General features: G+C 41.9%; 2 protein-coding genes across 4 annotated transcripts in view; both read left to right on the forward strand.

The window, feature by feature from the left end:
- The window catches only part of WIPF1 (WAS/WASL interacting protein family member 1), a 45,555-nt gene extending 34,399 nt beyond the window's left edge, over positions 1 to 11,156 (forward strand). Inside the window, exons 7-10 of the mRNA XM_039699483.1 lie at positions 6 to 55; positions 2,589 to 2,801; positions 4,428 to 4,541; positions 5,838 to 11,156. Of these exons, the coding sequence (XP_039555417.1) occupies positions 6 to 55; positions 2,589 to 2,801; positions 4,428 to 4,541; positions 5,838 to 5,893 (433 nt within the window). The 3' untranslated portion in view covers positions 5,894 to 11,156. The remainder of the gene's footprint in view (positions 1 to 5; positions 56 to 2,588; positions 2,802 to 4,427; positions 4,542 to 5,837) is intronic.
- Positions 11,157 to 13,120: 1,964 nt separating this feature from the next.
- Positions 13,121 to 24,730, forward strand: part of GPR155 (G protein-coupled receptor 155) — a 37,745-nt gene continuing 26,135 nt past the window's right edge. Inside the window, exon 1 of one of the 3 annotated variants that reach the window (XM_039697023.1) lies at positions 13,121 to 13,239. The gene's annotated coding sequence lies outside the window, so the exon portion shown is untranslated. Of the gene's footprint in view, positions 13,240 to 21,038; positions 21,227 to 21,834; positions 21,855 to 24,730 lie in introns of those variants that run through there. The other 2 variants (XM_039697015.1, XM_039697033.1) reach the window with 2 other exon arrangements.

Consider the following 24,730-nt stretch of genomic DNA (forward strand, 5'->3'; position numbering starts at 1 on the left):
CCGCCGCCCGGAGAGAGGCCGCCGCCGCCCGTCAGAGACCCGCCCGGCCGCTCAGGTGGGGAGCGGGCACGGGCAGAGGGTGCTTTGGCCGGGACAGGTGGCACAAGGAGAGGGTGCTTTGGCTGGGACAGGTGGCACGGGGAGAGGGTGCTTTGGCTGGGACAGGTGGCACAAGGAGAGCGTGCTTTGGCCATGCCCGCGCCAGTTTGACATGCACAACAAACGCATCCCAGGATGACATCCCTCTTAGGCACTAGGAATTCTGCAGTCGGAAGCAAGGGTTTGTGGACGTCAAGGTGGCTTTAGGAAAGTCAAAGTGCATCACCAGTGTGCTCACGTGTACTTTTACAGACCTTGGTAACTTTCATTATAGTCACTGTAATTGAAGAGGGTTGCAAAGGGATTTCCCCATTACGTTCTTTGATGCAAAGAAGCTTCTGGTAAAGACAGCATCTGACTTCCTGAGTCAACCAGCGTGAGTTAATGGTCACGTTCTCACGAGTGGAGGTTTGTGGAACCTGACCTTCTACGTGTTCAGAGACACGCAGTCAAATACAATAGCTTTAATAAAAGACCTAGCCAACAGTTGTTAAATGTAATAGCACTTGTTACAGCGTGACTAAGTGTTGTTACTTACCGTATGTAGATATCAAATGAGACTAAAATTGGAATCATCTCCTTTGACCAATTTCCTATTGTATTTTGTCCTCTGTGACAACTGTTTTTCATAACTTTTAAGAATTTTACATCATATCTCAGCTCTCTGATTCCTGATAGTTGGCCCTTTGGAGATGAGAAAATTTAGGCACAACTGAGCCCTGTAACATCAGGGTGGAGAAAAGCACTGCACGGAAGATACTGCTGGCAAACTCCATAGAGCTGCCTTTCATTTCATCCTTTGGAGTAAACTCAGAAATCGTCTCTAGCCTGCCCAGTCCTAGACAATAGAAATGAATGTCATGGGAGCTCCCACAGACACCTATGTTGCTTTCCAGCTCCTTAAACCAGTCTGGAGCTCCAATGCCTGCAGCAGCTGTACAGAAAATAGTGGCCCTATAACTGTGCTTTGTGGAGCTGGTTGCCAGCCCAGAGGATGGCACAATACTAGTGCAGCCTGCAGTAAATAAATCAAAGAACTCCCATTACAATTGACCAAATTGATGGATCAAAGTTGCAGAGAGTGTCTGCAATTATTCAGTCACTTCCAAGAGTTTGTTCTGTGGTGGCCTTGACTTTCACCAGTGCTTTCCTACTTGACCCTTTTCTTTGGCAGATGGTTTTAGCAAACCTGCCCTAACTTTCTTCTGGCTCAGTTCTGGCTCAGTAAGAAGAAGGGAGTTGTAGCAGTACATTCTAAACATAAATACACCTATTCTGCAGCAGTTCAGTATAGACAATGGAGTTTAGCTAGATTTAGAGAGAGCAAGCAAAACTATTCTGAAAGTTGCTGAATGCTTCTCATTCTTTGAAACCATTCCCTGAAGGCAAACTTTAGTAATTTGTAAAATAAGAAAGGGAGCAAAAATACACGAAGTACAGCATGCTTCTTGAAATGTTTCAATGCTTTCTGGTGGAGACACAATATCTACTGCTCTCTTTTTTGAAGTGCATGTCTGTAGATAGATTTCATCAAGACAGGGAAGCATTTATTGAAAATTAACATAATTGTCAATTGCCCAACTGCACCAAACAGAGGTAGTGAGACTTTTGAACATGCGTAACCATCCACACCCTCTGCTTCACCTTCTTGTGTCCTAACCATGGGCACTTGTCTACCTAGCAAAAGCAGCTTTCCTGTCTTTATTTATTTTTCTTGTAGAAGCACCCTTTCCCTGCACTCAGGACAGCCCTAGGTCTGTGTTATGTAGGCTTTGCCTTCGTATTTGACCTGCCACATCTGTGCCGGTTACAGATACAGAAACACTGCAAATGCCAGTCTGTGTGTGAGGTCTGTTTCCAGTTTACAGGGAGATGGATATGTTCCAACTACTGAAAAACCTGTCATGCAGCTCATTTGCTTATAGATGAGTGAGCTGATGAGCTGCTGCTTAATGAAGCCACTCCTGGGCAGAGCTCCCCTATGTGCCACCACACACCCAGAGGAACCACCCCTATGGACAAAGAGCCTCTGAAGGTAGCAGGTGTCTTCTGCTATGTGTCCTCGTGCCTTGCAGTGGTCCATAAAAAGGAAATGTGTTACAGTCCAGACCTCCACAGCACCCTGAATTCCAGCAGTGACTTCTGCTTGTTGTGGCCACTGTTAAATTAGAGTGGTTTAAAAGTAGCTTCCAGGACCTTTACAGAGGCTTCTGTAGCTGAGGAGAATAGGAGTGTGGACACTGCAGTGTGTTTATGTTTAGATGTATCCTGCTCCTCTCAGCTGTACTCTGCAAATCAGCACTAAATCCCTAGATTGCCCTGGAAAGGAGGGAAGTAGGTGCTGAGGGCCATTCCCCCTTGGGGCCAAGTGTCCTGAAACATTCCTTTTTGTTAGCGGGAGACCTTGGCGTGCCAGCAGTGGCTTTGCACTGGCAGAGTAACCCCTGGAGTTAACAGCATGTGTGTGTTTGCTTCTTGCCTCGCCCTAGGCCCGCTCCCGCCGCCTCCTCCCATCAGCAGGAACGGCAGCGCCTCGAGGGCTTTGCCCAGCACTCCGCAGCTGCCCTCCCGGGCAGGGCTGGACAGCCAGAGGGGCGGCCCGCGACCCCCGCTGCCCCCCGACCGGCCGGGCTCGGCAGCGCCGCCGCCTCCGCCGCCGCCTTCCGCCGCCGTCAGGAACGGCTTCCAGGATCCAGCTGATGGTGAGCCAGCTCTCTGCCCTCCCTAGGAAAGCTGTAGTGGCTTTTTAAAAAAGGTTTGGGATAGAGACTTTGTTTCTCGTGCCAGCCTTTGATTTCTGACCAACAGGAGGTGTCACTTGGGTCTCAATTAACCCCGGCAAGTAAGAACAGAATAAATATGCCATACATAGAGCAGAATTGCGAAGTCATCAGTACAGTCTCCAAAATAACCCTTTGAAAAATACCCTGAAAAAAGGAAGGGAATTGTTTCGGCTCTAATATGCATTCAAGCCACAGCTACACCGACACTTCGGAAGTCGGAACAAGTTAGATGACTCAAAAGCTGAAAGCTGAAAAACAGATGAGGGAAGAGATTGTCAGAACATTGCTGAAAATGTCAAGTATCTATTTCTGCTAGTGTTTATTAAAAAGATGAGGTCCAAGATTGCTGTGTTTTAAAGATTCGTCATGCCTTTCTTTTTAATTGTTTTCTATTTGCATAGACCAGATAAATCCTTCAGTTAATTATGTGAGGCCAAAATTGGTATTCCTGACATTTATAAAGTTAGAAAAAAGCAAACAGAAAATGAAACTATAACTCACACTTCTGAAACATCTTCACACATCAGGTAAGGCAGAAGGATCACAGGCATATTTCTTCCTACACAAGTCATTTGCAGGGTTCAGAACATGCAGCTTCTTTACACACTGGTTTCTGATTGCAGCCATTGGAAGTAAACATAGGAAAACTGGATCCAGCAAATAACCACATGTACAAATGCCAGGTAGAATTTACTCAGCTGTTCATTACATTATGCAGTAAAATACAGCAATATCTCAAAGTTATGGTTGCAAAGTCCTGAAGCAAGCAAGTGAAGAAATGACAAAGTTTAAATTAGCCCACACTTTCTTCTTTAGGCTTTCAAAATCAGGTGCAGAACAGAGCTCTTGGAACATTGCCTATTATTTCAATCAAGAAACCTGTATGCTTCCTTTATTTAGAATTCTATAGACTCAGTAAGTACAGCAAAAGGGCCCCTGTAGTCTAAAGAGATACAGCTTCAAGTGATACATTTTTCTATTTTTGACACTAGTTATATACAGGATTCTCTGTCATAACATCTGGCATAATGGGTATTTTTCTTCTTCCAGAAGAAAAGAGAAGATTAAGAGAAAAAAAACCAATTCTTATAGGAGTGTGCTTTTAATCATGCTTTTGAGCTTGGTATATCAGTGACACTTGAATATTGGTAAATTCTGTACCAGGAACAAAATACTGCTCTGAAATAGGAGAAACGAGGCAGTTCTGGTAGCACATATATATACATATGTGTGTATGTCTGCTAAAAAAGCATATCTGTTGTACATGGAAGGGAGAGTAAGACTTATTTTAGTGGAATTTTGGCTGTTTTCCTGATCTGTAATTTTGCATTAAATTGGCAAAATGATTGATTTGATAGAAATTTTCATTCCCAAATTAACCTAAAGCATCATCTTCCCTGACTTCTTAAGAGAATGCTGGTTCAGTACGCAGCTGTGTAAGCATTTTGCAATTTAAAACATGCATTAAACATGATGTCAGTGTCAATTGACTTTCCTAAGCTATGTCAGAAAACTAATGAGTAAATTGCATGGGATGTTTTTCAGATGAATGGGAAAGCAGATTTTCTTTTCATCCCATATCTGATTTGCCACCTCCAGAGCCATACGTACCCATGAACAGAAGTTATCCCAGTAAACTAGCAAGAAATGACAGTAGAGGTAAGTTGGAATTTCAGTGTATTGTCCTAAAACCAGTGTGCATGGGGAAGAGTCTGGATGCTGAGGTTTCCAGAGTTCTCAGGCTAACAGTCTGGTCATCCTTCCTCACTACACAGGAAAAGCTAAATGCAAGTTCATAGGTACAAGCCCTCTAAAACATTTTGAGTGGGGAATTGTTTGTTTTTTAAGTTGAAACATGTACTGTAAGTGACCAACTCTGCCATCATAGTCAGCCCTTCTGCTCTAGGCAGCCAGAATCACAAAACCCCTCAGGACTTTCTCCTCATTTCCCATCTAAATTCATGCACAACTTATTTTTGTGCCAGCATCATTCTTGAGTTTAGTTTTCCTCTCTTCTTGTGTGTTAAACTCTTCATGTTTTTTAACACAACAGTCGTATCCTCTCAGTTTTTGTTTTGCTGGGCTGAATAAATGTGGATGTACTACACTCTGCTTCCAAGCCACCTTCTCTGGTTATCAGAGCTCCTTAGGTATACACTTCTGTTTGTTTTTGTCTTTTCAATCTGTGTTATATGCTGTTCCAGCAGAGGTTTCTAACATGTCTTCTACAGCAGCATGAATGTTTCCAAACTTTTTTAGTGGTATTTTGCCTGATACACCCAAGGATCAATTACTTCTTTCACAACCAGTGACATTGGTGGCTCATAGTTATCCTGTAATCGTCTGTATATGCAGATGCTTCTCTCCTGTTTCCAGATGATGTTTTGGTTTGAAGCAGAGATTCCTGTTAGTCTCTGACTGTTCACTTTGCCCTGTTAGCTTTCACCCCATTTGTATTAGTCCACAAAGGAAGGCAAAGTAACATACACATTTTTTTGTTTCCTTGTGTGAGTTTGCTATGAAAATTTTCATAGAGCAAAAAACATTAAGAGCATTGGAATTTTACTGTGTTTAGAACTTGCCATTTTTTGTTGAGATTGCATGTATTGCAAGTAGCACTGAGAAGTTGTGTGTTCACATAAATCAGGCTAGCAAGAACTATCAGTCTGTTTTGGGAAGGGAAAAATGGACCAAAATACATATGTTTTTCAGGCATTAGGGATAGCATTAGTTAAAAACGTTATTTTACAGTGTTTGAAGTTCTGATGTTGTTTAATAAACTAACCAGAAACTCTACAAAGACCTGTTGGGTTGTTTGGTTTTTTTTAATGGCCAGGCATGAAAATTAGTAGATCTTCACCAGTTACTGAATTATTTACTAGGATGTAAACTCCCCCTTCAAAAGAAAGAGTATTCCAGGAGGAGTAACACAAAAAACCCTTCTTTCTCTTTTAGGTGGCTCTGTCCGAAAAGAAAGAGGTGCCCCCCCGCTCCCGCCTATACCAAGGTGAAATGGGTCCTGGCCCATCCTTGGGTGACATCTGTTCTCAAGTTTCCTTCGAGTCTGCTCTCCTGTCCACATGACTGGAAAGTTGTCTGTCATGATTGATTTCCACTTTGGCTTGTCAGCTGGAACAAACTTCAGTCTCTATTACAGAAGTAATAGACGTGGCTTATGGACTAAAGTTGCTCAAAGCTCTGAATTTTATTTGCTTAAACTGCAGGCATTTTGTGGACCCTACAGAACATACATGTGTCATGCTTACCATGTCCAACCCTGTCCCCTGGAGAGCTCCGTGGGAGGTCTGGCTTTGAATTTGATAGAGCTTGAACAAAGCTGTTTGGTTCACTTTGGGTACAGTAGCTGTATTATTTTAATGATAAAGTATGAAGTTTAAAAAAACAGTTGCTGGGTAAAAAGTGTAGCCAAGAGTCCCCTGGATCCTTCTTTGCTTGCCTAACTCAGCCTATCTGCTTCTGCAAGCCATAGACCTACTACATGGTGACAAAGAGTTCATCTTTAACTTTTTTACTTCTGCTTAGTCAAGCAAATCTTAAGCAATGCACAACACATCCTGCCTCAAGGATGGAGTGTCCCTGGCCTTGTTTTTATCTGCAGAGAATCTTCCAAAGAAAAGCACAAGTGAAGAATTCATCAGCATAAAAAAATATATATTTTTTAACCCTCTTTCCTATTTTTTAAATAGTGTTATGTGGTCTGTGACCTAATTCTCTCCTACACTTATGTGGACCAGCCCGCATCATGTCATCTGTGCCTTGGATTACTGTTATGCCCTCTGCCTGACAGTGCATGTGAACAGTCCTCAGAAGGTAGTCTGAGTGTAAACGCAGCAATTATTGCAGTTGCAGGCTCCTCCTGTAAAGCATCACTAATGCCAGTGCTCTACAGACAGCTTTCCACTTGGTTCTTTGGTACAACTAAATGATGGGGTTTGACTTAAAAAGCTTCTTGGCACTTAGGTCACAAGTCTCAGAGAGCTTGTGTTTGACTTTCATGATGGTAGAGCAGCTGAGGTCAAAAACATTCCTCAGTGAAAGCCCTTTGATGTTGTGAGGGGGGTCCAGGGTTTGTACATTCAAGTGGGAGCATTCAGAATTTGCTGTCTGCACTTGTTCAAGAGAAATGGAAAGATTTGGTCTTCTGAGTTGGCCATGAAGCTTGTCTTTTCAAACTTTGCTGAAAGGCGTCTCTACAGAGAGCTGCAAGGTTTATGGATAAAAGAAAGAGTAAAGTATTCTAACATTGTGGCAAGTGGTTAATATGTTTAATGGCTTTTGAATTTTGTGTATGAGAAAATAGCTCATTTTATGAGTTAATTTTACAAGTGGGTCTAAGTGTGTATAAAATGCCTTTGGAAATTAGAGGAAGATTATAATTCTGGATTTGAAATATTGGTGAATGATAGCTCTTTATTAATTGGATGTCTGAAAACTGTCCTCTCAGTCTCATCAGCAGGATGTTTCTTCGGTGTTTTCCTTGGGATCCCTACCAAGCCTGTGTCAGCAGCTGTGCTTCACAGGGTGTTGCTCAAAAAAAACCCGAAATAAAACATAGAAACTAGTCATGTAGGTTAAGAAAATGTTTCTCTAGCATGGGAGATATCATCCTAAGTACACTCTGTGGCTAGAATGAGGTCAGTCCTTGAAAATCTAGGGAATTCAGCCAAAAAGAGTCTGGACCCTGCTGAAATGTCTGTGAATAGGGCTTTTTGCTCTTCTGTGAGCAGGGAGGGGCAGATCGGCTTTCAGCCTGGACATCACATTGAAGGGGGTGAGACTAGGGTTGGATTTGGCCAGATCAAATTTCATTTGGTCTTTTCAGTGTTTGTTTACAAAATCTTGTTAGCTGTGACAGCATTTGATTATATACTTGTTTTTTACATTTTTGTATCTAATGACCTATTTTTAGTTATTGTTTGTGGTCTTGAACCTGCAATTAAATGCGCAGGCGCAGGGATGTATCTACATCCAGTTGCAGGGTCGTGGCTGTAAGAGTTCCTCAAACAGATACTGGTGGGACCTCCATGTGACATGTGCACCTTGGGATCAAACCCGGCACAATGCTGAATTTGTATATGTATTTTATGGATGTCACTTAAAGTGCCTGTCTCTTTGGGATATTATTTTGTGAACAGAAGTCCAAATAAGATTTTTAGGCTAATAACGTAAAGGATAAATTATTGTATTCATGTTTTAAAACTGAAGCACTTAATACCTTTCTAAGGAACAATAGTTTGAATTTAAGAATACAATATTTTCAGTATCTTGACTTGCCAAATCCTTGTTAATATCCAAATAGCTATGCAGCCAAAAAAACCCACCCAACCCTCCAGAAATTATCTTTTTTATAACTTACCTGCTTCCAAGATGACTGTTTTACTTTGGTAAGTCAATGAAAACGCTGCCCAATGTTCTACCAATACTCTGTATCATTCAAAATATCCTGTATTTGATTGTTTCAGCAAGGTTTTCTGACCAGAAATCTGGACCACTACCAAAGACTTGGAAAACCAGCTTCAGTTTCACTTTAAAATGTGCTGTGTAAAAGCCCCCAGTTAACAAGCCAAGAATCCTGAGCTGCTTAGGTTTTAGCAATTATTCTTTACTCTAGAAACCTCTTCAGAATAGATGTTTGTCATACATGTAAAATAGCTTGATATTGCAGAAAGGGGCATTTTTTTCACATTACAAGAGCATTTCCATTTATATGTTTTGCTGTAAAAGTCCCTAGATATATTCCAGAACAATGCAGCATTTTATCATTCAATATATTGCTTCACGTAGCAGTAGCTATTTACAATATGATCAGTATTAAAGTATTTATTTCACTATGAAATGTTAAAAAAGAATAATACAAAACAGGTTGAATCAAATGGTGCCTTAGGAATTTTTTATTCAAGTTTTCTGTGTCTTATTAGAAGAATTAATAGACATTGCTCTTCCAGCTCCTAACTAAATAGTGCCAAGAGTAGCATTTTACAGTGTTTGAGCCAAACCCTGCTGTTGTTGTGTGCTCAGTCTGCTAACTCCAGGTGGAGCTCAGTGTATGGAGAAGCCACTGGATCAGTGTGTAGGTGAGGTGTGTGTGGGCACTGGTTGGCTTCACAATCAGTTGCTGGTATTGCTCTCAAAATTCAGACCTGTCCCAAAACCAGTGTCTGACGCTGCTGTCCACACAGCCCAGCTGGCTTCAGTCAGTGTGGTTGCATAGGTTACAGAAGTAAATTTGATTCACTGCTCGCATGTAAGATTTGCTGGCTTTGTTTCAATGGCATTGTATTATAAACCCTCACACCTCAACCTATCTTCTTATGTTACCACTGAGGCTTGCACTGTGTGACAACAGCCACGGACATTCGTTTCTGTCTAATTCAACTCCATAAATAAAATGAGAGTAACTTTTGTACCATGTAAAAATAATTTCTGCTCTATATTTTTGAAAGAAAAGCACGTGTTATGTTTGTTATGACTTTCTGCACCAGCCATTGGGAAAAGAGGTCACAGTGATGAATGTTCAGAGTTGTTAAAGGAAACTCAGCTTGTGATTCAGGAAGTGTATATTTCTATAAATGAAATAAATAACATGGCAAAGTTCTTGTTGAAAAGCCAGCATTTCCCAACACTAAAAGAATCGTAAGGGTTTTTTTTCTTTTCTGCAAGACGGCACTGTGAAAGAAGTTCCTTATATTGTCAGTTAAAAAACTGAGCAGTAGTTTCTCCTTGCAGCATCAGCTGTTTGCATGATACTTGTAGAAGTAGATCTGTGTTTGAGCAGGGGATAAAGGAGCTAAACTGCTATAATGCATCACATGTATTGTAACACAACAATCTTCTGTACAGAAGTGTGGAAATAGGAATGGTACTTTTTGTATTGGAGGTAAAGAATGAAGATGACTGATCAAACAGATTACTTTAAGCAGAATGTCAAATGTTGAGAGACCTAGAGAGGGCCCCTTGGCCACAGGACACTGGAAGAGAGAAGATTGCTCAAGGAAATAAAAGCCAACTGGCTGAATTGTTGTTACCAGTACAGAGTAAAACATACGGTATAAAAAGTGCACTTTAGAGCTCCACGTGGCAGTGGTGTGAACACCTTCATCTCACAGCTGGGTGCAACAACCTGATACAGCGGTACACTGACTCCAAGTAACACAGATTGTGTGAGCCTTCATCTTTCAAAGATTCAGCAGAAAATAAGGAGAATCTCTCACCTAAGATATCCAGGAGCACTTAAAGGGTAAATTCATGGAATGGTTCTTCATATACACGGGAAGAAAACAGGGATCTTGTAGCCTGCAAGATGGATGTGTTTGGACCATTCAGTTAAAATCTAAACTGGAGCATCGGCAAAGAGGGGAGTATTGGAATAACTCAGGCAGAAGCAGGGCATGTGTGTATGGTCCCAGTGAGTATGCAGCAGGTAGGTATGGAGATGTAAAAAGCAAAGATGGAAACTGCATGTCTTAAGGGAGTAACCTTTTATGTATGTTGCCATTTTGAAATACAGTTTGTCTGTGGTAAATATTCCTTTGTGTAAACTAATGCATGCAGAAGACATGCATTAGTTTACATAAAGAAGACATCTAAATTTGGACTTCCAAAGCCACACAAGAGGGAGGGAAGCATAAAACAGGCTGAGCAAAAAGTAGTATTTCTATCAGATTCTTAAAGTTTGAGCTTTTTATAAAATATTAATCTAGTTCTGTGAATTTTTTTTTGCTTAACATTTATTTTGTAAGTGATTTTGTTCTTATTTTTCTGTCCTATACCAAATAAATTTTACTTTTATTTAATTGGTGGTGCAGATTGTTACATTGAGGACAAACACAGTTACTTCTTTGACAAAATCACTTTTTGGCTTTAGCAGGAGCATAGCAGTGAGCCTGGCAGCAGCTGGGGTGAGCTGTTCCCCTCCCCTCATGTCTGCCATTGGACAGCAGCACAGCAGCAATTCTCAGAGGACTTTGGCCATACATACAATGAAGGACACCTGCAGATAAGGAGAAATAATGAGTTTACTTTAGGATAAAGAATGATTGAAAACCAGTGGTTTGTGATGCTGTACTTGTAAGTTGCTGTTGGGTGAGGTGTGGCCATTGGCTCTTGGCAGGGCAAGCTAGGCACTTGCCAGGGGAAGATGACATGGAAAATCACTGTAGGTAAGTGTAGATTTTTATTTGTTGTGTCTCCACTCATAAGGCAGAAAGCTTCCAGAGAGTAAGAAACAAATTAAATCTTCCTTTTGACCTTGGAGCCCTGTTCTTTATCATAGGTGTTAAACTTCTCAGATAATTTGGACCAGGTTCATCAAAGAAAGACCCTTTGATAAAAGTCCACAGAAGGTTCAAATTCAGGCTGCACTTCCAGCTTCTCCTCAGAAGTTAGAAGGGTCATTTAGAAAGCTAAAAAGCTCTCTACTATAATTCATCTATCTTGCAAACACTTAAGCAACAGGTTTACTCTCATGCAGTTGAGGATCCTTTGACATCTCTGGGGACTGCTTGTTGATACCTTCGTTTTACAGACTGACTGAGACAAAGACTGCTTTCTTAGAAGACCACCAAGCCTTGTGTAGCCTGCAAACCCAGCATCCTGGTGCCTGGGCTGTAGAAACACAGGAACCATGATGGAGAGTGGGGGGAAGCTGGTGAGCTGTAAAGGAGCTGGCTCAGCAGGCTGAGACCTTTGCAGATCTCAGTGGCAATAGCCTTGAAAGAGAGCATAGAGGTATGAAAATGAATCTGATCGTCAGCTAATAGGACTGTCTGTTGCATGTTTTACCAAAGAAATCGTGGTTTTTCCTGGTTTTCAAGAAATCAAATCGCTTGCTTGGCTTCAGAAAGAGGGAACTGAGCTGAGCATTCTGTGACCTTGTCATAACCACAACATTGTCCTTCCTTCATTTAACTCAAAAAATGCTGTTGATTTAAAAGAAACCCATGGGCTACCCTGTAAAACAGTTCTGACTGCTCCCTGCAGTTGCAGGAATGCTCATGTGCACACACATAAATATGCAACTCCTTTGATCGTGGCTCAGCAGTTTCCAGTGACCTTCCTGCCTCCTGTGCACAGGCTGCCCCCTCTGCCCTCTCACCCTGTCTGACTCCATTTTACACTGAGCATAGTAACTAGTCCCAGCAAATTACTGATTTCAGAACTAAATATTGGCCCATATATCTCTGTAAAACACCCAATGTATTATTTAGGTTAACTAATGAAATAGATCATTGGCAGTCAAGCTCTTAACCTATCTAAAGATTTGAACAGCAGTCCAGGTGCAGAAACAATCCTGAGGAAAGAATGACTGGCACAAAAATATTTTGATTAAACATAGAGAATAAATTGGGTGGTTGCTGCTAACATTACTTTGTGTCTACTGAACAACATCAGATAATCTCTTCTTTAATCCTAAAACAAATTCGTGGTTTAAGATACATGACTTCAGTAAAAGCTATATTCAAAATGTAAAATAGCAATCTATCATGAAAGCTGTCTATATGGTACTGCAGTAAGGCTCTTATCATTCCCATCATGTTTCTTCCTTGTTTTTACCACTCTTCATTTTCCTGCAAATAAAAAAGCTTTTTCTTCAAGAATGCTGAGATTTAGCCTACATAAATACATTTCTCGTTTTCAAAATGGGATTCTTTGTGTTATTTATTTATTTTTTTCTTGTTTTTGCTAGAACACAGGAGATGCCTCTGCTAAGCACCTCTAAGTTAAAGTGGACAGAGAGGGGGCTGTTGGTTGCTGTCCATCCTTTCTCTCTGCAAAACAGGAACTGGTGATCTCTCCCTGTAGTTGGGGCAGGGCTTTATCACTGTGCAATGCCCTTGCCAAAGGGGACCACTTTGGCTACCTTTTGCATGTGCCTGTGTGAAAAAAAATTTGGCTCCAACCTGGTGTGAACAGTGTACACGAAGGCCTAGCTTTATCACTGTGCAATGCCCTTCCCAAAGGGGACCACTTTGGCTGCCTTTTGCGTGTGCCTGTGTGCAAAAAAAATTTGGCTCCAACCTGGTGTGAACAGTGTACACGAAGGCCTGTAACCAGTTCCTTTCTGAAAATGTTTTTGTATTCATGCAAAGATGGCTGCTTAAACAGTGGGTGTTGGGTGTAACCCAACTTGAAGGAAGCATTCATGTATACAGGGATGTGAAAATGAGTCATTCCTGTCCTTCTCCTTTCTAGCAGAAATTTTAGTAAATTCAGAGTTACTGGTGAGCCCCCGTGTGTCCTGTGGAGCAGCAGAGCCCCTGCATCTGAAGGCTGAGCACTAGCAAGCCATGAGGGCCAAAGGCAGCTGAAGAAATCAGAGCACTTTGAAGAGAGCAAGGTAAAGGCTGTGGGTGAAGGTCCAGGCTGAAACCCCAGCCTGTTGTAGGTATTTTGATACTGGAACTAGTGTACCTGTAGATAACAGCATTGTGATGTTTGTCAGGGACTGCAGAGCCCATCGGTACTTTCTGTGCTGTCTCAAAACCAGCCCTCACTGCAAACTGCTGAAATCTTCTGTTGAAGTTTTTCCCCTCCTTACTTAAAACAGAAACTTTCACTTCTGCTATTTGACCAGGAGCTTGGGTGCCTTATGAAACCTGAGAGTCTTTCTTTGAAATCAGACAGATACATGAGCCTTTCCTCTAAATAGATACTTTCATCTCCCGAGCTGTGCCTGCAGGACTGCTGCTGTGCTTTCATCCAAGTGCCAGTCAACTGGGGGGCTGGCGTGTTTGCTCCAGTTTATTGCCGATTTAGAAACAATACCCTGCTGTGTGCTATAGGAGTGTTACCGTATGTGCCAGAACCTTCATTCCTCCCTCTCTTATATACATATGGCCACTTGTGAGCAAGGGGAGGAATTGAAAATATATTTTTTAACTGGGAACGTGTCTAGTCCACGTCCAAGCACGCACCAGAAAACGAGACGCCTTGCGTGTGTGTTTGTTTTTTAGCCGAGCGGGTGGGAAGCGGTGCGGTGCAGCCGCAGCCCGGCGGGTCTCTCGGTGCCGGTGCCGCCGCGCGGTGTCGCCGTGGCCGCGCGGTGCCGCCGGGACAGCGTCCCGTGGGAGCGGGCACGGGCAGCGGGCACGCTCAACGCCGCTCCACGGCCGGCACGACCGCGCCTCGTCCGCCCTGCTGCCCAGCCCAGCCGGCCAGAGCTGCCCCGGCCCGCTGAGGGTGCAGGTCCCTGCAGCCCGGACCGCTCCTGCGGGAGGCTGCGGGAACGCTGCCGTTCTTTCGCCACCGCGATTTCGCCCCAGCTGCATCCGGCCTGACTCTTCATGCAGTTACACAGCTCTTGGGCAAGCCAAATTCCTGTGTTGGCATTAAAATGATGCAACAGAATAATACACCTGACTACTGCATTGCAGTTCAACAGAAAGCAGCACGCTGTTAGACCTAAATAAATCAAGTCTTTAGCTAATAATGTTTAACTGCGGCTGGAAAAGGAGCTAAGAATTAAAACAAAATACCTTTTTAAATTGAAAATGCCAAGTGGAAGTAGCAGCTGTAAGGAAGCTACTCTGTCAATATTGCAGTCTTAAAATCAGTCCTTACTCAAATAGTTAGGAAAGGAAGTTTTTTGTGTTGTTGTTGGCCATTAATTTCAATGTAGTGACAAACTGCTGAACACAATGAGGAGAAGGTGCAGTAGCTTTCTGCTGGAGAATTCAAGAACAAGAGGGCTTGTTAATACAGGTCTGTGACAGTAGCAGGAAGGATTTAGTGGGGTAGTAGTGGTGAAATGAATATGAAATAAATAAACAAAAACCTATTGGATTTCTATCACAAGAGGCAATACACTTCAATCTGTACATTTGATGGACAACATTTAAGCTGTATTTGTGTAAGTAATAAATAGTGTCTTGCAAAATGGTGGGATATGGTGTGACCACAAGTGGAAATTTAATATATGGAGATACTTTATAGAGATGTGGGTAACATTCTGAAAATATTTCCGAAGTTTTTAATTTGTGATACCAAAATAGGTTTTGTTGGTTGTTTGGTAGGTTTGCTGGGGTTTTTTAGGATGGGGGGGAATGGGGTGGGAGGTGGTATATTTGGTGGGATTTCTTTACTAACTAATCAGTTTCTTGCTGAATAAGCAACAGCTGCAGCAGGTCACACACCAGAAGCAGCTTATTTAAGCACTGCAGCTTGCTTTTAAATGGTTTTCCTGAGCAAAAAGGTTTAATGGTTTTCCTTAGCAGCATCTGCTAACTTGTGTGTAGCGCTAATAGCTCTCCTGATTTTTATTGTTTTTTTTGGTTGGGGTTTTTGAGGATTCAGGACAAATTTGAGTAGTCTTCCAGTGACTGAGCACTCAGAGTACTGAGAACATGTAAGTAATATGTTGCCTATACCAAAATGAGTGAAAAGGTTTTCTTAGGTTGAGGAAGAGCTGTAACTCTTATGCCCTGTTCTTAATAATTTCACCACATACTGTTAGTCTGTTAGTATGTGAAAATACTATAATATAAATATTGTAAAAGGTCTTAATATTTTAAGTGTCTACATACAGTAGATACAGCTCTGAGCATAATATGAGGCAAATGGACAAAACTTAATAATTATTTTCCAGCTAAAGCATTTGTAATCTATAAGTAAAAATAGTGATTTTTTTTTTCTTTGACTTTTGCATATTTTTTCCCAGTTGGTCTGGTTAACTATGTAGCTAATTTTTGAGTACTTGCATTTGAGTTTAGCACACGTACCTTCTTGCTGAGCCGAGTAAAATGTTGATGCCTTAGCAATAAGGATGGAATTTGTATGTTTAGGAGGTCTCTCCAATCTTGTTTTGTCTCCTCTGAAAGCAATTTCAGAAAAAAACTTCGAGTGTTAAAATCAAATGGGGTTATTCTGAACTTTATTTAATTCTATGTAATTTAATTTGAACATTTCTTTATTTTTTGCTTTAAAGAGGTGAATTTCACCATGCACAAGGTTTACTGAGCTTAATTTCTAAAGCAGTCTATTTCAACACATCTGAACATACATAATTATTGCTAAAGTCTTAGTTTGACTTTCTGCAATTTGTCTGTACTAGCTTCATGTATTTTCCTTTGGCAGATGCAGTATTTTGAAGGCTATAATTGTACCTTGAGTTCTGGGAAATTGTCTCAGCCACAGAACAAAGTAGAAGTGAATGAGTGGAGTACAGTAAACATGGTTTCAAAACCAGCCTGGCCATACACACTGTATTACAAAAGATGCTATATGAAAAATACCAATTAAGTTCCCGTAACCAATGCAGATAATGATGTGGACTACTGCGAAATTACAGATGAGCTGATAAAGTGCTTTCTTAAGAAGGAAGACCTTTTAGAAACGTGTTCCAAGGTAGCTGAGGTGAATGTAAACATCCAGTGCATCCCTCATAATTTCTGTATTAACAAGCTTCAAGCTTATGAGTAACAGTATGTGGCATTCTCCTCATCTCTGTGTTATATTGCTTTAAGGACACTCAGAATTTCTCTCAGGTGTTGGATTTTTCTGTCTAAGCCTCAGAAGTTTTAGAAATTCTTTCATGAGACAAAGCTTTTTGTTTACTACCACCCTCCAGAGGCACAATCCAGGGGCCTATTTCCAGTTTACAGATTAATTTTCCTCAGGTTTCCCTTGTTGCTTAACTGCTTCATCAACCATCTCTGTATTGTACAGTGTAGTTTATTTGCCAGTAACCATGTGAGTCAGTGTAAGTGACCAGACACATCTAGGTACTGATAGCACTTCATGTTCTTCCTGCATGCCCTACGCACAACTGTAGGAGAGCAGACATCACAAACCAACAAACTTTCTGACCGCTGAACTACAGTTTTAGATAACCAAAGTTAGGCATGCATTTGTGGATGGAGTCAGCTAAGAAAATTTAACAGAGGTCAAGCACGGGTCCCTGCCTTGTGCATTATATAATCCATTTACTTCTTAAGCAATGAGCAGTATGAAAAGGGTATTTTTTCCAGTACTGGAGTTACAAAGCCACATTGTGTGTAGGTGTAAATCCAATATTCGTATATTGTGTGGCTCATTGTCAATAACCAAGGAGCATTGAGGAAGTATTTTTCCTGTGCTTGATAAGGAGATTACCTAAGAAGTTCTAGTGTCTCTATCCATTGCTGCAATTCCTGTGTTGGTAAGATACTTGGATTTTTCCATGCTGTTGAAAACAAGGTGTGCAGCTGTCTGAAAATGCTGTCTGTAAATTTCCAGACAGATTTCATCCTGATCATTTGCTGACATTTTTCTTGTCTTCTCATATTCTGTATTCTTTTTTTTGTCTATTGTTGGAAAAGGTATGGTTTTCTAATACCCTACTGAGAGGTTATTTAGAGAAATTTTCTACATTTTTAATCAATAATGCTATTTTGAAACTCACCTGACTCTTGCTATTGTAAGGCAAGGTTGTCTTTCAGTTATCACCACACCCTAACAATTTGACTATAACTTCCATGCTAGTTCTCCAGAAAAAAAATAAATTAAAAATCCAATTTTAGTATTTTCAGAAACAAACTGGAGAAATGTACTTGCTTACAGTAAATTCTTGACTGCTTTTCTTTAGAATACCCCATCATTTCAGGTTTTGCAACAAGTGCTTGAGTTTACCAGTGAAGTAGCCTTCACACCCAGTACAAAGATGCATTTGTGACTTTCCAGAGAACCTTTCCAAACTGGCTCAGTTGTAAGCCTTTGTAAAATGTTTTTATGTGGTCACTGCCAGTTTTTGAAAGGGACATTGTCTGACACCTGCTCCCACTGAGAGAGTGAACCTCTCGCAGTTCCTGGGTGGGCCCAGCCTGCCTACGTGTAATTGTTGCAGGGAAATGAGTATGATGAAAGCCACAGCACGACTCATGTAATGGTTGCTCCAGCTGCTTTGCATTGGTTAAGCTGCTGCCCAGATCAAAAAGAAATTGTCTCCCATATCATCTGTTGACTACTTTGGTGGCACCTAAGTGGATGGAAATATCCAATTTGAGTGAAAAACAACAAAAATCAAGGGAGAGAGTAGTTAATGATTATACAATGTTATGTTGTGTTACGGGAATGCTCAAGAGGATTGAATTAAAATGTTGAGGACAACTTTCAGTTTGGTGTTTGTTTAGTGGCTTTTGGAAAGCTTGGCTTTGCAATGGCAGGTAATGTGTTTTCTGTGATGCACAGTTCAACTGCCAGAGCTGAGTTGCCAGTGGGAAAGGTGGATGGATGATGGACTCTATAAACCTGTCCTCCCAGGAGGTTGTACACAAAAACTTGCCCTCCCCATTCATTATTTGCACTGTTTTACCTGTAGGTATAGTTATGTTTGGGTGTTTAATTAACGCATGGGAGCTTTTTGATACTTCTGTGGGATGAAACTTCTCATGTGAAACTCCATGAGAATTGATGTCCATGGCTGTCACCCTTAGTTTACAGAGATCTTACAAGGAAAAAGAAATTAAACTCTATAGTAAAGGCAGGATGTTGGAACAGAAAGATGTTCCATGGAACATAAGGGGATGTTCAAGGACAGAGAAAATGTGGCTCAAAGAAAGCGCCTATGGAGCTTTGATTAAGTGTTGAGGGAGCAGAGAGGAGTGTCAAACAGTGAGAAAATACTGTCCTTTGCTGTTCTGGGAAGCAGGACTTTGTATGGTCTTTGGATATGGTATGGTCAGAAGTATCCTGTATATTGAATACTGCATTAGAAAGGTTTCTTGACTTCAACATTAAGTTATCATTGCTAATTATCCAGACTGAAAAAAGCCAGGAAACCGTGTTCCTAACATTTCCCAGCCAAGTGGAGAACTGGTCTGGTGCTTGAGTTATTGACAGTGCTGTTCTGGTGGTACAGTCTGGTTAATATTGATTTCATGATTCTTAACAGAGCAAGGGATAAGACCCTAGTGTTCTTCTCTCTTCATCTCAGAAGAGGCTGCATGTCAACGAGAGATAGTTGCTAGGCTGCTTATAATGTGCTTAAAAAGATTAAAATCTGCAAGTCCTATAAAGATTAAAATCTATAAGTCCTATTTATATACTTTTACTTCATGTATTTAGACAGCAGCTGTAATAATTTTATTGTACCTTTTCACATGCCTTTGATGCTACATTTTCATACTTTAAAGTATTTTACTTTTTCAGGGTTTTGAGGTCCTTTACTATTTACTTTTTTGAATATTACACTTTTAATTTGTTTGTGTTCCCCAAAAGAAGACACAAGACTCGGGTGAAGTGTGCTTACTTGATTTAGCACACTGTGTATGCCAGAGCTGAGGTGGAAGCAGAGCTCTGTCCTGTTTCTGCTGATCCCTTGGGAAGTCAGCCTGGTGGTTGGTGGATATCAATAGCAGTCAATGAGCAGCCTATCCAGCCAAATGTATGCTCTTTTCAAACAGCTGAAGGATTCTTCTATTTTAAATACTTTATTAAATGCTAAATCACTAATCATCTTTTCAAAGAGGGAAAATGCATTCAAGAGAAGAGAAGGCATACATTTTTACCAGGAGCTTTTAGTATGGTCTGGTAAACCTCCCTTGCTACTCCCCAGAGCATGTCCCTCTAAGGTGTCATTTCTATAGGAAAGAACAAATGACAGAAAGCCAAAAAATCAGAAAGGCCTTATTATACTGTATTTCCAAACCCAAATCAGTCTGAAAGTGCTCTTTGTCAGGTGCCAAACACAGAAACTTCAACAGTGAAAAAATTAACAAAAGAGTCTTCTTTATTAGTGTTTGCATCAAAACAAAGTCTCACCCTAACGTTACCAGTGGGTGAGTGTTACCCAACAAGCTGCACCACTTTCCAGCTGTAAACATACATAATAAACCTTGGCATAGCTTTAGAATAATACCTTGCTGATCTTTTGCTTGGGCTGTGTTGACCCAGAGTTGGGACAGGATGTAGACAGGAATGAGAGGCAGTGAGGAGTCAAGCACTGACACTGCTGCTTCATGTCAGCTGAGGTTCTAGTAAGTGTATACACTACTAGTACAGAAAGACAAAATTTAAGCATCACTATATTTAAATTAAATTTAAAGCAGAGCTATGATATCAACAATGTAGTACTTTCTAAAAGTTTCTAACAGCCGTGTTTATCCCCACAAGTTTCTGTCCCTGTCTGCATTCTTTACAGGATATTCTTAACTAGACTTCCAATTAATTCCCTTAAGTATTATTTCTGTTATATTGCTGCTCTTGCTATGTAAGTTTCTGGTAAGCATTTCAACAGTAATCTTGTGAACAGAACTGACTATGGAAAAAATTGAAATCTGACACAACACTTCATAAATTGTCAATCACATACATCTTTTTTGGTTGAGATAATTTTCCATTCTGTTTTGGTCTTTTTTGGATGTTATCTGAAAGGGAAAGAAGTTTGGGGTTTTGTATGTTTGGTATTTTCCCTGGAAGTTCCTTGCAAGTTTTTTTTAGTACTTGTGAGGTTTTTTGTTGGAAGTTTGGAATGGGAAGCTACTGAGCACACAGACTGGTCGACACTGCTCCAGTCAGGAATACTGCCTTACTCCCAATGGGACACCTATCGCCGCTACTCAGCAAGTGAGGCAAGCTGGTGGAGTCTGGTCAGACTGTGAGTTCAGGCACGCTGAACTCACACCTGCTGTCTCTGCTGCAGCAGTATCTGTCCTGGTTCTTAGGCAAAGGGCAGCTGGAACTGCTGTGCCCTCAATTGCAGTACAAAGGGATGGCCTTGAGAAAGCTGCGTCCTCCTTTTCTACAACAGAATCTTCGGCCATAAGCAGTTTTTAGTTTTTACTGGGGAAATTACTGACTGGTCAGATCTGTGGAACCGATGGCACGTGGAGAACACGGGGTTTTTATTTCTAAGCGCTCTGACTGCCGGGGAAAGTTGGGATGGGAGTGGGAGGTTCAGGGCCAGGCTGCCCGGAGCCAGCGCCGCTATCGGGCGCGCCGAGCTGCAGGTGACGCTGGCTCGGGCCGATAACGGGGGTCACCCTGCCGGGCCTCCCGTCCGCGGGGCGCAGCGCCGGCTGCGGGCAGCTGGGCAGCCACGAGGGCCGCCCCGGGAGCGGCCGGAGCTCGTTCCGCTCTCGTGCTCCAGGGGAGGCGGCTCCGAGCGCGGGGGATCCCCCGGGGCCAAGGCGGCGGCGGAGACCCGCCGGGCCCGGGCCGCCCCNNNGCCCGGGGCGCTCGGCCGGCCGCGGCAGCGGGGCTGTCGCTGCCGGGGCGGGCCGGGGCGGGCCAGACCTCCCCTGCCTGGCCTCCGTACCGGCGGCCTCGGCCTTAGAGGGGTTCTCAGTTTGGCAGAGCGCAAACCCTCTCCACGCACCCCGGTGCGGAGGCGCCTACCGAAAGCTGAGTAGGTAAGCTGCCTGCTGATTTCCACGGCTTCTGGCGCTATTTTCTACTGAGGCAGCTGTCACCCCGGGCAGTGCTGCTGGCTTTTTCTCTTTGACTGAAAATGCTGCGTGCTCCTGGCGGGGGTGACCGCGGGAAGGAGGGCAGCGATGGGCCGGGAAGGGGCAGGCGAGAGGCGCTGGTTTTGATGTCGCTCTCTGGCTGCGAGTCAAAGGATTTTACATCCCAGTTCTGCAAGTGGTGCAAGTGAGGTGCTTTTTAAGGGGTGCTGGCAAGAAAATATTATCTACCTTTTGAAAAATGTTTTGCTGTTTACTTCAGAAGTATGTGCCTATTTGTTGACAAGCCCAAATGACAGCTTAAGTGAAAATTAAAGGGAGGTATGCTTCTCATTCATTTTCTGAGTTGACATTCGGTGCCGCTGGCAGCTGTTGCTTCATTTGGTCTTGTGTGAGCTCCTGCAGTGCCAGAGTTTTGTGGCGCTCGGAGTGTCGCTGTGAGCCGTGCCAGCCGTGTGCTCAGGGCAGGCCTCAGCATCCCCGGGTGCCCAGGGGCTTTCTTGGAATGGCATCGTGGGACAAGGATGGCAAAGGAAGTGTGATCTCAAAAAACACCTGCTCAGAGACACATGAGGTGTGTGATGTTTCTTGTGGCGTTGTCTAGGTTTCTAGATATAGGTGGCCCATTTCTTGTGCTAATTGCTCTAGCGATATTGTTCTCTTCCTCTCTGTTTTCTTAGCCCAATATAGAGAAAAGCAAAAATTGTGGTTAACTTGCAAAAATAGGAACTACAGTAATCACTTCTTCCCACTTACTTTTATCATTTTATCTCCCTGAAGTTGCTTCCTCTTTGACTTCACAAATTTTTGCATAAAAATGCATGTAGTACATGCTTATCTTAGCTGAGAATGGGGTAGTGGAGCTGCTGTGTGCAGTAACTCTTCCTACCCCAATTCCATTCTAATTTTCCTGAGTAAAATGTGTCATCCTTACATTAAAGTAGGAGAGTTCCTGCATTGCATTGAAGTAGGTCATGTTGTGGGATATAATTTATGAGCAATGTGCACGGTCTTGCCAGTGTCACCATGTTATACTGAGAGTGATTATCAGTTGAAAGCTTAAGAGTGAGAGACCAGAGGGGAGATATACATTGAAGTTATCTCTTTTATTGACTCATCTGTCTTTGACTTTCATTAGGAAAAGAAGATGAAAGGGATTTTCCCCTTCCTTTGGTGAAGGAGACAATTTCTCTATTTCTGTACTCAGAGAGGAACCTGATGTTACTTAACTCACAGCTGCTGGAGAATTGAGTTTCTGGTCTGGTGAATTTTAAAATGTTACAAATATTGACAGCCTAGAAGAGAAATGTTTCACGGGAAGTTTAAACTGCACTAGTTACTTGCTCTGTGCCTATTGCTAGTCTTCATAGAAGGCTTCCTCTCGTGCAAGCTGACAGTCTGGCTGCAAGCAGCTATGCTTGGCACAGTCTACAGCAGATAAGGCAGCATTATTCCTAAAAGCTGTGTCTGCACTGGCCTCCAGTTCCCAAAAATGCAGCTGTGGCTGAGTTCTTAAGGATTCAAATCTCAACCCTCAATCCCTGAAGGGATAACTACAAATTGTATGTTCTGTGGAGTCAAAGCTAAGTGCTTTCCCTTGCAACTGTGTTATATTTCCTTATTTTAGTGTCATTTGTCTGGTTAGTTTGCTACATCTACTATAAGAACAAACTAATAACTGTGTAGAATAGATTAGGTTTTAGGTGTGCATGAGATCATTACCTCTGATTTCATTAAGAACTGTGAATTGAAGATAATTTCACTCTTGTGAGATGCTAGTTTGGGATAAGCCTGAGGTGTAACAAAGCTGTATATTAAATCTGCGATTAGTCATTACATAATCTCATAACAGTTATATAAATGTCTGTATCCTATAGAGCAAAAAGTGCTGAAATGTACTCATTCTGTTAAGCAGAATGCAAAAGCTTGCATTTCTGGAAAACGCTGTTTGGCAATAGATGCCCTGTGTTAAATATGAAGGGTTTAGGATGTGCATGTCTCTTGAGCTGAAGAGATAATTCACTCTCAAAGCCCTCTGAGGAGTGCCAGTAGCAGCTTTTACTGTAATGGAGTTCTTCTCTTTGAAACTCTTGTGGTTTACCAAAAATTTGTCCTGTATGACTTGACAGGGTCCCTTATAATGAAGTTGAAGGTAGGCTAAGGAAGGCTGCAGCAATCTGTCTATCTTATCTATCTGTCTGTCTCTCTATCTGTCTTACAAAAGATGGTTTGGGATGTGTGGGTGTGTGTCCATGTCAGTTTTGATCTAGTGAGGAAGATAGGGGCTTTAGTGTGTGCTTTGGACTGGTACAACATAAGAGTCAGTCATATTTATGTTCTGAATTATGAAATGGGGACAAGAGCACTTCTGTATTTTGTAGCAATTTTGTGAAGAGAAATAACCATTTTAATATAGAAGGAAGAGAGGCTTGTCATTGGCCTTGAATAGGAAGGCACAGGAGAAGGAATGCTAGAATTTAGGGATAGATACGGCTGGAATATACTCCCACTACAGATCAAATGTTGCATTTGGTTAAAAAAGTTTCAGCTGTATCTTATTGCTGAAGAAAAATACCTTGAGAGAGCAGTGAGTAGGTTGAACACATTGCAGTGCTGGGAGCCTTACCTCTATGCAGTGCTGTAAGCTGGAGAATTTGACATGTGCTGAAAACCTGTTTTTTACCTTGCAGCTAGTGTAGAATGTGGCTGATTTCTTTCAAGAATTTGGTGTTGGAAATCTGTCTCTGGTCCTCTTTGGACATTTTGCAAATTCCAACAACATCCTTAAGTATTTTAGTAGAAGAAATGATTTGTTGTTTGCTTCATTTCTTGCAAGTTTTCCCATTGTTTTGTAGCAAATAATACTTTGAGCTCTTGGTGCAAATAAATCTAAGCTAATTTATCATCTATAACATAAGAAAGTACAGCCTTTAAAATAAGCCCTACTTGGAGTGAGACTCCTTTTCCTTGGGAGAAGGGATAGCCAAGGCTACTGGATGGATTTGGATGATGCATCAGCTCAGTCCAGATGAATTACCAGAGCATCATAGAAGTGCTTACCAAAAGCCTCAGGCATAAATAAAAGTCATGAGTCAAAGAGTTGAAGCTTGTGAATATGTATATGCTGGATGCCAGGGTGTGAGTAGACCTTACAAGACCTCACCTTTGCACTGACTTGATTTACTTGCTTATTTACCTGGCTGCTGTGTTCTGTGTTCCTTGTGGATAGGATACAAAGAGGCTGGGAAGATTCTTAAACCAGTTGCTAATTTGTACAGATTGTACTATAAAAAGCATTGTTTGGGACTTGACAATTTTGACTGTACCACTGATACCTTAAATAGCTTAGGGGAAATCAGTTCACCTTTGCCTTAGTTTCTATCCCTACAAAATGAGGTAAATAATCTTGACTTCCTAAACAAAGTACTTCAGGATTTAGTCATGTCAGAA

This window comes from Passer montanus, unplaced genomic scaffold (genome assembly GCF_014805655.1).
Source record: "Passer montanus isolate IOZ18808 unplaced genomic scaffold, ASM1480565v1 scaffold1, whole genome shotgun sequence".
In the NCBI taxonomy this organism is placed as follows: Eukaryota; Metazoa; Chordata; class Aves; order Passeriformes; family Passeridae; genus Passer; species Passer montanus.